A 12769-nucleotide genomic window follows, 5' to 3' on the forward strand; every position below is an offset into this window, starting at 1 on the left:
GGAGCATGCCGGCTGAGTGGGACAGCATGCCGATGGTGATCAGAGTGAGATCCCTGAGCCACCGTGACAGGACCATGGCACTCAGGAAACTAGAGAGGATAAAAAGGAAGCCAGAGGCGTCCCCATAGCCCACCTGGAAAGGTCAGATATGGGTCAGACTCACAGCTCAGTCTGCATCCAATCAAGAGTTCACTAGCTGGAAATACATATACCAATTATATAATTCAATTCAATTCAATTCAATTTTATTTGTATAGCGCCAATTCATAACAGAAGTTATCTCAGGACACTTTTCAAATAGAGCAGGTCTAGACCGAACTCCTTAAAACATTATAATACTATACAATGGTATAGATATAGATTAATAGTATACAATAATCATACTGATTGTTTATTATTTCATTTATATAGAATGAAATAAGTCCATTGTGCAGTCATTTACTTCCTGTCATTATTAAAGCATAAACTGAGAATATAATGCACAGGCTTTAAAATCTGAACAAGTTTTTAACAGTTCACTTAATTTAAGATGTTTATTTTTGCGTGATTATACACTAATGAAAATATACCTATTCACTTAATATTCCATTTCTGACTATACATCCTCCCAAATGTTACACACTAGACCTTTCACCAGTGCCTGAATCAGTCTACAAATGTTATTTTTTGTTTGTTTTTATATATGTATAACTGTACATAGTAGTTTATCTCCATTTTGTTGAGCTTGTTGTCCTGTTTATTTATGCTTATTCTGTGTTTGTGCATTAAGTAAAATCAGAGTCAAATTCCTTGTATGTGTGCACATACCTGGCCAATAAAAGTGATTCTGCTTTCAAACAAACTAACAAAAATAACAAATAATGAGACACTGAGGGGAAAATAAATATTTATTTTCTTTTTTAAAATATTTTCTCACCCGTGTCACACTCCAGTGGAGAGGCTCCATCAGCTGAAATAAGACCAGGGTGTTTTTAGGTGCCGTAAGTGCAGTACCGTGGAGGACTCCTGCTACCTGCTCAGACTGGAGTTTGGTATTGAGCTACTTCTGGTACTCAGTGACTGGACTGACATGACATGTACCTACAGTATAGTATATGAGGTCCAGTAAAATATTCTTTTTAATTGGACTTTCTTTGTCCATTCAAGGTTTTGAAGTATCCTCCTGACATCTTACCTCTGCCACCTTGTTTTCCTTGTTTTGTATCTCTTCCCTAAAGCCTGCTATTTCTCATTATAAAAATAGTGTTATACCAGCAATTAACCTTGGTCCTTCAGACAAACAATGTCAAGTTGGGTCCTTTAAAGGACCAGTATGTAGGATTTAGTGGCATCTAGTGGTGAAGTTACAGATTGCAACTATTTGAATAACTGCTTGCCTTTGAAGCATGGAGGACAAACTACAGTGGCCGTGAAACTCAAAAAATACAAATGTGGCTCAACATGGTAGATAAAAACAGCTCATTCTAAAGTAACAGAAACAAAATGATTCTTATATTCAGGTGATTATACACTAATGAAAACTAATGAATATTATATTCCATTTCTAACAATAGAATTTCCTGAATGTTACACACTGCACCTTTAATACATGTCTGGAGGGGGTCTTTTCCCCCTGATGAGAGAACAACCTGTAGCCTTTAGGTAATGTCAGTCTGAGAAGTTGCAACTTGAAATGAATGAATTTCTGGCTCTTATTAAATTGGAATTTAAGATCAATCAGCAGCATTACAAGTCTGGACAGGATGAAGCCTATCAGGGGCACCACCCCCAACCAGGCCAGAAACAGGCCCGGGAGGATGGGCGTCAGTTGTCTCTCTATCTTGTAAGTCATGTAGAGTCTCTGGTGGCGTTGACGCAGCATCTCTACACTACCATCAGCAGAGCCGTCAAGAAGAGAATTCTGAATGCTGTCTGTGCAGTTTGACACTAGAAGGATGTTTTCACATTCCTCTGCTGAAAGAGGAAAGTTTCCCTGTGCTCATTAAGCACTCAAAATAAATTAATGCAAACTCATCCAATCCCTGTAAATGTTGTACAACCTTGCAATTTTGTCCAATCACTGCAACTTTTCCACAAATCATTGTAGTTTCCTGTGCAAAGCACTGAGCCATACATCACCAGACTCCCTTCCTTGTCTCTAGCTGTGAAGGTGCAGACATTTGCGTGTCTGTCACACACAAAAACATTTTTTTAAAGTGAAATCAGGCATTTTAGGCAGCAGAATATATTCACTGAGAAAGTATAAGGATGCCCTCATTCCACTTCTTTTAGACTAAATACTTACATGTTGGTACTTGCTGATACCGAGTACCAGTATGACTAATGATACCACTACAGTTCAAACAATGACTTTGTTTGAAATTAAATGTTGCTAATGTGGTTGTAAAAGTTGCTTACACCATCTAAAACTGCTGACATTACATCCCTTCTGCCTAACTGCTCAACTAACAAAGGTTATGTAACGTCACGCTGCTGTAAAGTGGTCTCATGAGAGCACAGGAGATTCACGTCTGTTGCAAGATGGAGCTTTCATTGTTGCCACATAGATCTCACATGGAGACGTCTGCTGCCAAGGGTGGGTTTAGTTTGTATATTGAGCCATTCCAACATGTCAAGAAAGTTAACCTTTTTATGATACCAGCTTACTGTCAATCAAATTAGGATTTGGTTAGAACAGAGAAATAAATTATACAATCATCCATCTACATGAACGTTTATTAACTTTTTAGAGTATCAGTACCAGCCATGAGAAACAGGTAGTTATGGGATGATGATAAAATTTGGGGTAAACTCAAACCTTTGGTTATTATGAACGACACTCCCCTATCTTTGTCAGACATTTATTATAAAGTTACATGCTGCAGACTTAAGTCTAACGTTACGTTCTACAGTGGCCTAATGTAGCAATCCTGTGAAATAAATCAAACCCATCACCACAGTCACTTTTGTAATCAAACCCACTTTTATTGGTAGTCTGGTCACAGAAACCTGTGGCAGTTCTAGTTGGCGTGCAGGGACTTCCAGCGGGACAGAGGTCCTCTGCTGGGGATGTACTTCACCCCGCAGCCGTCTGAGATCAGACGCTTCTCAGCCATCATGTCGTCAAAGTCGCAGGCGTTGAACTTGGTGAAGCCATACTTCTTGGAAATATGAATCTGAAGATGAGAACATAAGCACAATTTAAGGACAAGAAGCACTATAAATCTGGACAGGGCTAAATTGTGAAGCCCGATAAACTATTTGTCTCAGTGGTCCCTTAAAGCACTCAGCACCTCCCAGCTGAGGACATACACAACCAAAGAGTCACTGTCTGCAGCCATTGCACACCGGAACCACACTTCAGCGAGACCAGTCGGCTTAATAAGCTGCAGAATTGTGCCATGACAGCAATGGGGATGATACTAGATATTCTAATTGTTCAAAATGATTGACGAAAATAAAATCCCACGGTTTGAGTGTTGAGATGGATGACGTGCTCGTTTACCTTCTGGCGTCCAGGGAACTTGAACTTGGCTCTGCGCAGAGCCTCAACCACATGCTCCTTGTTCTGGGCCTTGGTACGAACAGACATGATCACCTGACCAATGTGCACACGGGCCACGGTGCCTTGGGGTTTACCAAAAGCACCACGCATTCCAGTCTGGAGCCTGACAACCAGAAGATGGAGACATGGGTGAATATAAGAGGAAAACTCTTAACAGACTACAGTCATGATTTCTAAGTCATTTGTAAAAATAAAAATCCCTCTTGGCAAAATGATTCATTCTAAATTCCAAATAATCTTTTATTTTATTATTTTGACAGCTCACTAGCCATTCAGCGATGCTGATCTCGACTATGTCCATCAGATGCTAAAGCAACCACGTACACACAGACGACAGGTCCTCACCTATCAGCTCCAGCACAGGATAACATTTTGTTGATGCGGATGACGTGGAAGGGATGCAGACGCATGCGGATGTGGAAACCATCCTTACCGCAGGTCTTCACCATGTACTTGTTAGCACAGATACGGGCAGCCTCCAGAGCTACAGAGGACAAATCACAAGAAAACTGACATCAGTGCCTCGGCTTGAGCTCGCAGGAGAGGACAATCCAAGCATTAGTTTCTGATTAGCTTTATTAGTGCACTCCTTTATACTTGCTTTTCATTATTGGGTTTTTTGGCAAGTATATCCATCCATGGACGCATTGTCCTCCAAAACCTTCCAACTAAAATAAAATGGAGTTGCACATATACTGTACATGGGGCTGCACATATTGATTTTCATTGTCAATCATTTTCTTGATTAATTGATTAGTTTGCTCGATAAAACTGTTGATCACCGAGTGACGTTATCAAATATCTTTGTTTTGTCCACAAATCAAAGATATTCAGTTTACTGTCATAGAAGACTAAACAAAGCAGAAAATATTCACATATTCACATCAAACTGAAATCAGAGAATTTGGACATTTCTTAAAAAAACAAAAAAGATAAATTATCTAAATAGTTGGAGAACAATTTAATACAGGTTTCAGGTGACATGTGGATGTATGTGTTGCATCATGGCTCCACACCTTCTGAAGACAGCTGCTCGTACTCATCAGAGACCATGTGACCACACAGGGGGAACTCATCTACCTTGGCCTTCTTCCTGCCCAAGTCGAAGATCCTGATCTTGGGATCTACACACGATGGAGGGAAAGAAATTGAAAATTGACAGGAAAGCACAGCATTAAGAAAGTATTAATTAGCAGTGGATTGAGTTACCACTCAATGGACAATGCTATTTTGTCTCAGTGGTCCCTTAAAGCACTCAGCACCTCCCAGCTGAGGACATACACAACCAAAGAGTCACTGTCTGCAGCCATTGCACACCGGAACCACACTTCAGCGAGACCAGTCGGCTTAATAAGCTGCAGCATCATCAACAACAGGAGACTGTTGTGACTTACAAGTACTTTAAAGACAAAATGCTTCTGTGAAACAAAACAAAAAAAAAAAAAAAAAAAAAAGGGCAGCCATCTTTCAAAACAGACAACACTTCTCAACCAGACTTTCTACATTTTCAGGACAATATTCATGTTAAGTATGGAAACTGCTTACCAGGCACACCCCTGCAGAAGCGAGACTTGGGGTAGGGCTTGTTCTTGCAGTAACGATAGCTGTGGAGACACACAATGTTAAATGTAACCACTTACCTATGCAAGTAAGTGAGTCGCTTTCACAGCTGCTGTAATACTACTCTATAATTCTTATCATAAGGTCCAATTAAGAAGACTAAAACTAACTTTTAGTCTGACCCTTCTTGATGAACAGATGAAGTTGCATTTTTAAAGTGCCTCAATCACTTCTTAACACAACTGCTCACTGTAGTTTAATATTACTCAAACAGGGGGAAATTGTGCATTTGTTTGACAGTTTTCAGTGGCAGTTTAATCCACATCTGATCCTCTTGTGAGTATTTGTGGCAGCAGGACATTGTCTTTGGGTTCAAACAATAAACTTTAGTGTGTGTTCATGGTAAGGAAGGAACATGTCACCCAGTGCAACAGTGTGACTCGATGTGCGATCAATAGTCGCTGGACAGGGTCCAAAATGAACGCCCGCCAAGCATCAAATGCAGGTAAGTTTAGGGTTTGGTGGAAAAATGTGGAATCACAGCGTAGGACAACGTTTACTATATCATTGTGTGTACTGGCTGGCTCGTAATAAAGTCTGTCTCAGTGGTCCCTTAAAGCACTCAGCACCGCCCAGCTGAGGACATACACAACCAAAGAGTCACTGTCTGCAGCCATTGCACACCGGAACCACACTTCAGTGAGACCAGTCGGCTTAATAAGCTGCAGAGCTGTCCAATGATTAGACGCCTTAGGGATGATACAATACTGACAGTCACGTAAATGGTAATGGTAAATGGACCTATACTTGTATAGAGCCTTTCTAGTCTTCCATCTACTCAAAGCGCTGTGCCACATTCACCCTTTCACACACATTCACTCAGTGATGGCAAAGCCCATTGAACAGAAACTAACTCATTTCACACACACACACACACACACACACGCCGAGGTCAGCATTTACGTGCATCTGAACGCAGGAGCCCTGAGCTCATGGCTAAATACACGGTAATTCTTTATCAGATATTGCATGATGCAGTTATATGGCTGGATTTCCCCAGAACACTGGAAGATTAGCTAGAGATTGTGGGCCCTGTTTCTGGACAACACTAAAGCTATATGGGACTGAGCATAAGACACATCTGGCTTTGAATAATATACACATACATATACACACACACACACTCACTGTCTTATCATGGGAATATACAGATAAGAATAAGAATATAAAACAAGAGCCTCCTTCTTAAATAATGATGCTCTGGGGAGAAAATCTGTTGGCCATAATGTCAACAGTCTCACAGCAGTTACAGTAAAGCCCAATCCGGAGCACTGAGCCACTCAGATCTCTGGGACCAACACAAACCCTCGAAATGAGTTCAAAGACCAAATCCCTCGTTCTGATGGTAACAGTCAACCACTTTAACATAAATAATAAACTAGTAACTTACTTGAACACGAATCTAAATGTAACAAAGATGATAATTTGATGAATATGGATGCATTCTACAACGTGCAGTTACAGAGATCTTTAAAGTGGCTAGGTTTGGGATTTGTGTGCTAACGCTAGCTTTATGCTAACTGACATTAGCTCAAGTGGCTTTCAACAAGCTAGCGCTTTGAGTCAATGAGATGACATGACATTTTAATAAAGACAATAAATTAACTACGGTATGCTATAACACGCGCACACACACAGGACCGAGTTCTCATACTACAGTAAAGCAGCAGTGTGTCAGCGGGCCTGCCGGTGTGCCAGCGCGGTGCACATGGTGCGAACCGGAGCGGCTGCCATTTTCCTGACAGACTGAACTGGCCCCGTTCTGATTAACGATGTAGGAGAGAACTTACCAGCGGGCTGGACGGCGGCCCATGGTTGCAATCTGTAAATTAACAAATTAAAATCAGTTATTTCGTTAAATCTGGGCTTTGATATCTTCAAAATAACTTTTATTCTGCCTATTTTATGAAGAGCCGAAGAAAACGCGCTCCCACCACGCACTCACCTAATGGAGGAAAGGAAGTTGAGGCAACTTCCGCTGCGTCACATGGACAGGGGTTGTCTGGGGAAATATATTTAATATACAGTTACGCATTATTTTTGCTCCAGGATGAGTTGCTGTAATATAAACGTCTTAATATATAGTATGTATTTAAATATCTTGTCAAAAAAATAATTTAATTGCAGTTGACAAGTTCCAAGTGAATGCTGGGAAGTGTAGTTTTCCACGCATACAGGACGATACGTACCATCCATTTTACGTCTACGTCTTTTTTACACTACAAAAAACGTGTGCATACTTAAACATTTCTGTATTTCACCACTTTATGCCTGTCTGTTATGTTATTAACATTTGGGCCTACAACATACACTGAACAGTGTAAACTGTTTTAGTTTAAAGTTCTATTAACAGAGGTAGAATAGACCTCTCTCCATCCCCTTTTCACGGATTGGCTTTTGATAGGGGGAATTATTACCATTATTGATTAGTGGAAAATAACTAAGTAGGATACATTTATTAAAACACAGTAGCATACTGAAGTATGAGATACTTTACTTAAGCATTTTAGTATTTTATGCTACTTTATACCTCCACCCCATTATGTTTCAGAGGGAAATATGGTGCTGTTGGCTCATCTTCCATTTATTTAACAACTAAATTCGCTTTTCAGATAATAACATGTGACCAGTTAATAAAACAAGAACTACACTACTGTAAACTGTAAGACTGTATAGAGTTAAAATTATATTTACCTCAAACCAACTACAACATGGAAATACTGTTTAAATAGTCTAAAACAATATTGATCCAATGGTAAAATACTACAAAATTCATAGGGGCAATTATTTAATTATTTCACTTTTTACATTTTCATGATAATATTTCTGTACCTAATACTTAGTAAAATTGGGAACTTTTACTTGCAACTGAGTATTTTGCAGGCCTTTTTCAATGAAAACAGTTAGACTTGTCACAGTAGCTATAGAATCAGTGTTAACAATGGCTCTGTTCTGTTCAAGTCCCAGGAAGCTGTGACAGTGTGACAGTGATGCCAAGATCTTCCCAAGATTATTTTTGGATCAGTGGATAAGGTTAGGGTAGGTTAGCGTAAGGTTAGGGTTAGGTTAGGGTTAGACAAGTAGTAGTTATGGTTTAGTCTCCAGGATATCAATGTAAATCTATGTAAAGCAACATAGCGACGTGTGTGTGTGGTTTTTTTTTAATAGTGCAAGATATGATTAACATGAAGACAGGAAGGCATATGACACATAACAAGACAATACAGAGAAACACTGACAGCAAGCCAAAAGAAATAACAAACAATAATGAACTAATAAAAAGTAAATAAATAAACTGGCAAAAGAAGTACAGATCAGGGTAAATCATTAACAGGATGAACTGGAGTAGAGACTCAGATGAGATTTCACATTTAGATGTTCTTATTGTACTGTGCATGAGTAGGCATGTGTGATTGTGTGAGTGGAGACAGGTGTGCTGGAGTCAGAGCAAAGTCACAGCAGCTGGATCTCATCTCATTAATCGAGACCTCTGCACGTTCTCAGCCTGACTGTATCCTCTGAGCCAGTGTTTGCTGTGCTTAAAGCCACTCACTTGCATTTATTCAGTTTGCTTGTGGTTTTATGTTTTCCCTTTCCTAACCTTGCCTCCTGTGCCCTGCAGTCCTGTCTGCCCTGACTCCAGTTCCCTTACTCTGCTTCCCTGCCTTGAATCCTTCCTCTACCCAGCTCTCAGCCTGAACCCTGAGTTTCCAGCCAACTGCTCAATTTTCCCAGGCCTGCATTAACAATAAATGGCACTTTTCATATTAAATCTCTGTCTTCTTGAGTGTCTGCACTTTGGTTCACTAAACCAGCCCTAGCAGTAAATGGAATTCACTCATCTTTGATGTTATTTATATACCTGTACTTTATCCTACTGTGACATAAGATCATTTAAGATAATACTTTATTCATCCCGATGGGAAATGCATGTTACAAGTATCTAGGTATACAATACAATATACAAGTATTTGTAAGATTATTAAATAGAATAGGCCTGACACACAATAATCTAAAGTATGTTATATATGTACAGCTTACTGTATGTATATACACACACACACACACTATACTGTAATAATACAATGCTATAAAGTGTATTTATAATAGAAATCCAACTGAGTGGGTAGGTTTTAATTCGTATATAATAGTTTTAGTGGGTTTTTTTTTTCTTCCTTGATTAATAATTGTTCATACTGGACATTAAAAAATGTTACGTCACAACACAAAATCTGCTGTGACCAGGGCTTTGTCCATATTCACCTTTGTTTGTTGTCTTGTTGTCAGTACAACCATTTGGAATGTCCTGAAGAAGAAAGAAACCACTGGTGTACTAAGTAACAGACGTCGAACAGGTAGACCAAGGAAAACAGCAGCAGTGACGACAGAAACATTGTGAGAGCTGTAAAGAAAAGATCCCTAAACTGTTAGTGACATCAGCAAGAACCTCCAGAGGGCAGGAGCGAAGGTATCGCAACCTACTGTTCGCAGAAGACTTCATGAACAAAAGTACAGAGGCTACACCAAAAGATGCAAACCACTCATTAGCAAGAATATGAAGGTCAGGCTGGAATTTGCCAAAAAGTGCAGAGACATGCCTCAAAGATTCTGGGACAAAGTTTTACGGACTGATGAGACAAAGATGAACCTTTACCAAAGTGATGGAAAGGCTAAAGTTTGAGAAAGAAAGGATCTGCTCATAATCCCAAACATACAAGCTCATCTGTGAAACACAGTGGAGGTAATGTCATGGCTTGGGCTTGCATGGCTTCTTCTGGGACGGGCTCATTAATCTTCATTGATGATGTAACACATGATGGCAGCAGCAAAATGAACAGAAACATTTTGTCTGACAATTTAAAGAAAGATGCAACCAAACTGATCCTTCATCGTGCAGCAACATAATGAGCCAAAACACACTGCCAAAACAACAAAGGAGTTCATTAGGTACAAGAAGTGGAAGGTTTTATACTGGACAAGTCAATCTCCAGACCCTATAGAGCATGCATTTTACCTGCTAAAGAGGAGACTGTAGGGAGTTAACCCCCAAAAACAAACAACAACTGAAAGAGGCTGCGGTAGAAAAGCGTCACTAAAGAAGAATGCAGAAGTTAGGTGATGTCAGTGGGTCACAGGCTTGATGCCATCGTTACAAATAATGCTATCTTCTAAGTTGTGTATCAGATCCAGATGTAAATACCTGGGGAAAAAAGGTGAAATGTTGATCTCTTGTCTCATATTCATCTTTTGATGTCAACCCCAAATGTTTTGGAGGGGAGTGTTATCACATCAGCCAACACTTATCACAGACACTTTGATAGCCCTTAACATACACATTACACATACACTGTTTTATACCTGTACCGTGCAATTATACCCCCACGTATACAAATCATTTCTTCCGCACTTTATTATACCCTGCTGTACATTCATAGCCCTATATTTATGATGTGATGTGATAACAATCACATCACATCTGTTTATAAACAGCTATATATAGTGTACATATTTAGGGTTAGGGTTAGGGTTAGGGGTTCTTATTCTTATTTTTCAATTTCGTTTATGTCTCGTTTTTTTGTTTTTTGTTTTTTATTTAATGAGCATTTTTTCATGTTATTATATATGTTTATTTCATTCCTTTTTTCTTTGAGATGAGTGCAGTTTCCTAATGCACTCTACAAAATAGTCATTAGGGGGCCCTATTGTACCACATATAGCCCCTGCCACTCTGCGCCCTGCTTTGCTAATTCTTAAAAAGGAACAATGAGCTCATATCTAAAGTCTTGATAATGCAGAACAAATGTTGCTTTCTGGCTGGGGAATGTGAGGAATCCTAACCTCATTCTGACTCTGCTCAATCTGAGAACTGCTCCGACATCTTTCAACAGAACAAGGTCTGATACACATCCTCAGGGCCCTGGTGGATGTGTGAGGGTTATTTATTTCTGTCTCATTAGTCTAGGCATCATGTCTAATGGCCTCACACCTCTTGAAGTTCGTTTCAGTCAGCTTTCACACTTTGAGCGATTTAACTCAATTCACAGTCAATACCATGTGTAGACTGCTGGAAGTGAACCTGAACCTGAAATAATGGAGTCTACAAATGAAGAAATAATATCCCCTTTGCAAACAATTTACCACAGCCCTGATTAGGAAGTAACAATACACTGCCACTCCTTAGTAAGTGACTCAAACACAAGCGGATATCTCAGTCAGGAACAGCCTTGTGTGAAGGTCAGCTATCAGCTCTGCTCTCTATCTTGTCCCGTCCTTCTGTTTTGTCTGAATCTTCTCCAGACTTTGCTGTGTCTGAGCTAAACCTTTACTGAAGGGCAAGGATGACGCCGTGACGATGGAAAAGGAGCAAGGACCAAAAATGGTCCTACAGTATGTGTGTGCCTGTTTCTGGTGACCAACGACACACACACACACACACACACACACACACACACACGCGCACACACACACACACACACACACACACACACACACACACACACACACACTCACACTCACACTCACACTCACTCACACACACATCGCAACAAAAATAGTCTACTAGTTTGGTCAGACCTAAGGCACTAAATCTCCCTAGAGCCGGTCACTGAGAATGGACTTTACAGTGAAGACATCTTGTGTCCAGCAGAAATCAACAACATTTGTATATTCAGAGATTCTGGAGGTTTTAATGAAGTAGAAGGAGGAGATGACTTTTTAAGGATTTTAATGTGGAAATTCTACTCATGTATGTATGAAGGGGATCTTTATACTAGAATATCAATTCCTTTGTCTCTCGGTCTTGGCCAGCTAATTTCACAGATTTCCTCCAATCAGAAGGTAACCATGGTAATACTCAACAACTGCTAAATGAAAAAAAATGGCATCCTGTTATATAGTAACTTTGAGAAACTAAACCTGTAATACACAATTACTCATTGTCTCCCTGGATAAGAGCATCTGTGAAATGCTTAATAAGTATGCAGATGAGCGTATTAGTGACACTAATGTGTAACACACATAGAGGCTTGAGAACAACAAACAGCCTTTGTGATGACAATGATTTCTGTGCGGTTTGAATGCTGCTCTCTTGACAACCGAAATGGAGAAATACATTGCCTTTCTCATACTGCCAACCACACCCTCTCTCACACACACATGTGCGCACACACACACACACACACACACACACACACACACACACACACACACACACACACACACACACACACACACACACACACACACACACACACAAACACCTACCCACTGACCAGTGTGATCTATGAGGGTGTGGTGAAAAACACGCTGTGTGTTACTCTGAAAAACGGAAGTGTGTCTGGGAGGTGCATGTTGTGTGTGAGTGTGTTAAGCAGGGTCTGTATGTGCAATTTGTGTACTGTGTACAGTTAAATTAACATTTAATGTTTGAGGTCAAACTTAAAATTACCGGAGGTTCAGCTCTATTTTTGTCCCCTTCCTTGCTCTGAAGAATAAACAAAAGGGATAGAGAATAAGATGAGAAAAGAGCACAACGTCTTTAGACCTGCATTAAAATAGAGCTCAGAGTGACAGAGAGTGCATGGAGAGATGGGTGGGGTTATAAAG

At 39.9% G+C, this 12769-nt stretch overlaps 1 protein-coding gene and 3 non-coding genes across 4 annotated transcripts; all 4 read right to left on the reverse strand.

Annotated features, from left to right (window-relative positions):
• Positions 1-2939: 2939 nt before the first annotated feature.
• On the reverse strand, positions 2940-7102 carry rpl10 (ribosomal protein L10). Its single transcript, XM_051426336.1, has 6 exons — positions 6955-7102; positions 5090-5148; positions 4561-4668; positions 3890-4028; positions 3485-3647; positions 2940-3155 (listed from the first exon to the last, which is right to left on the reverse strand). Exons 1-6 carry the CDS (start codon positions 6975-6977, stop codon positions 3000-3002), a joined length of 648 nt encoding a protein of 215 aa, XP_051282296.1. The 5' UTR covers positions 6978-7102; the 3' UTR covers positions 2940-2999.
• Positions 3239-3371, reverse strand: LOC127378188 (small nucleolar RNA SNORA70). Its single transcript, XR_007887887.1, has one exon. It is a non-coding gene; the product is annotated as a small nucleolar RNA SNORA70 (small nucleolar RNA).
• On the reverse strand, positions 4773-4905 carry LOC127378189 (small nucleolar RNA SNORA70). The gene has a single exon (XR_007887888.1). It is a non-coding gene; the product is annotated as a small nucleolar RNA SNORA70 (small nucleolar RNA).
• Positions 5700-5832, reverse strand: LOC127378187 (small nucleolar RNA SNORA70). Its single transcript, XR_007887886.1, has one exon. It is a non-coding gene; the product is annotated as a small nucleolar RNA SNORA70 (small nucleolar RNA).
• Positions 7103-12769: the final 5667 nt, after the last annotated feature.

The sequence above is a fragment of the Dicentrarchus labrax genome, unplaced genomic scaffold, assembly GCF_905237075.1.
Source record: "Dicentrarchus labrax unplaced genomic scaffold, dlabrax2021, whole genome shotgun sequence".
Taxonomy (NCBI): domain Eukaryota; kingdom Metazoa; phylum Chordata; class Actinopteri; family Moronidae; genus Dicentrarchus; species Dicentrarchus labrax.

Coding starts and splice junctions, on each gene's coding strand:
- rpl10 (XM_051426336.1), bottom strand. CDS start 6,977: ATGGGCCGCCGTCCAGCCCGCTG. Junction 4,029..4,560: donor CGAGCAGCTGTCTTCAGAAG/GTGTGGAGCCAT, acceptor TGTCCTCTGTAG/CTCTGGAGGCTGCCCGTATC. Junction 3,156..3,484: donor AGTTCCCTGGACGCCAGAAG/GTAAACGAGCAC, acceptor TCTCATCTTCAG/ATTCATATTTCCAAGAAGTA.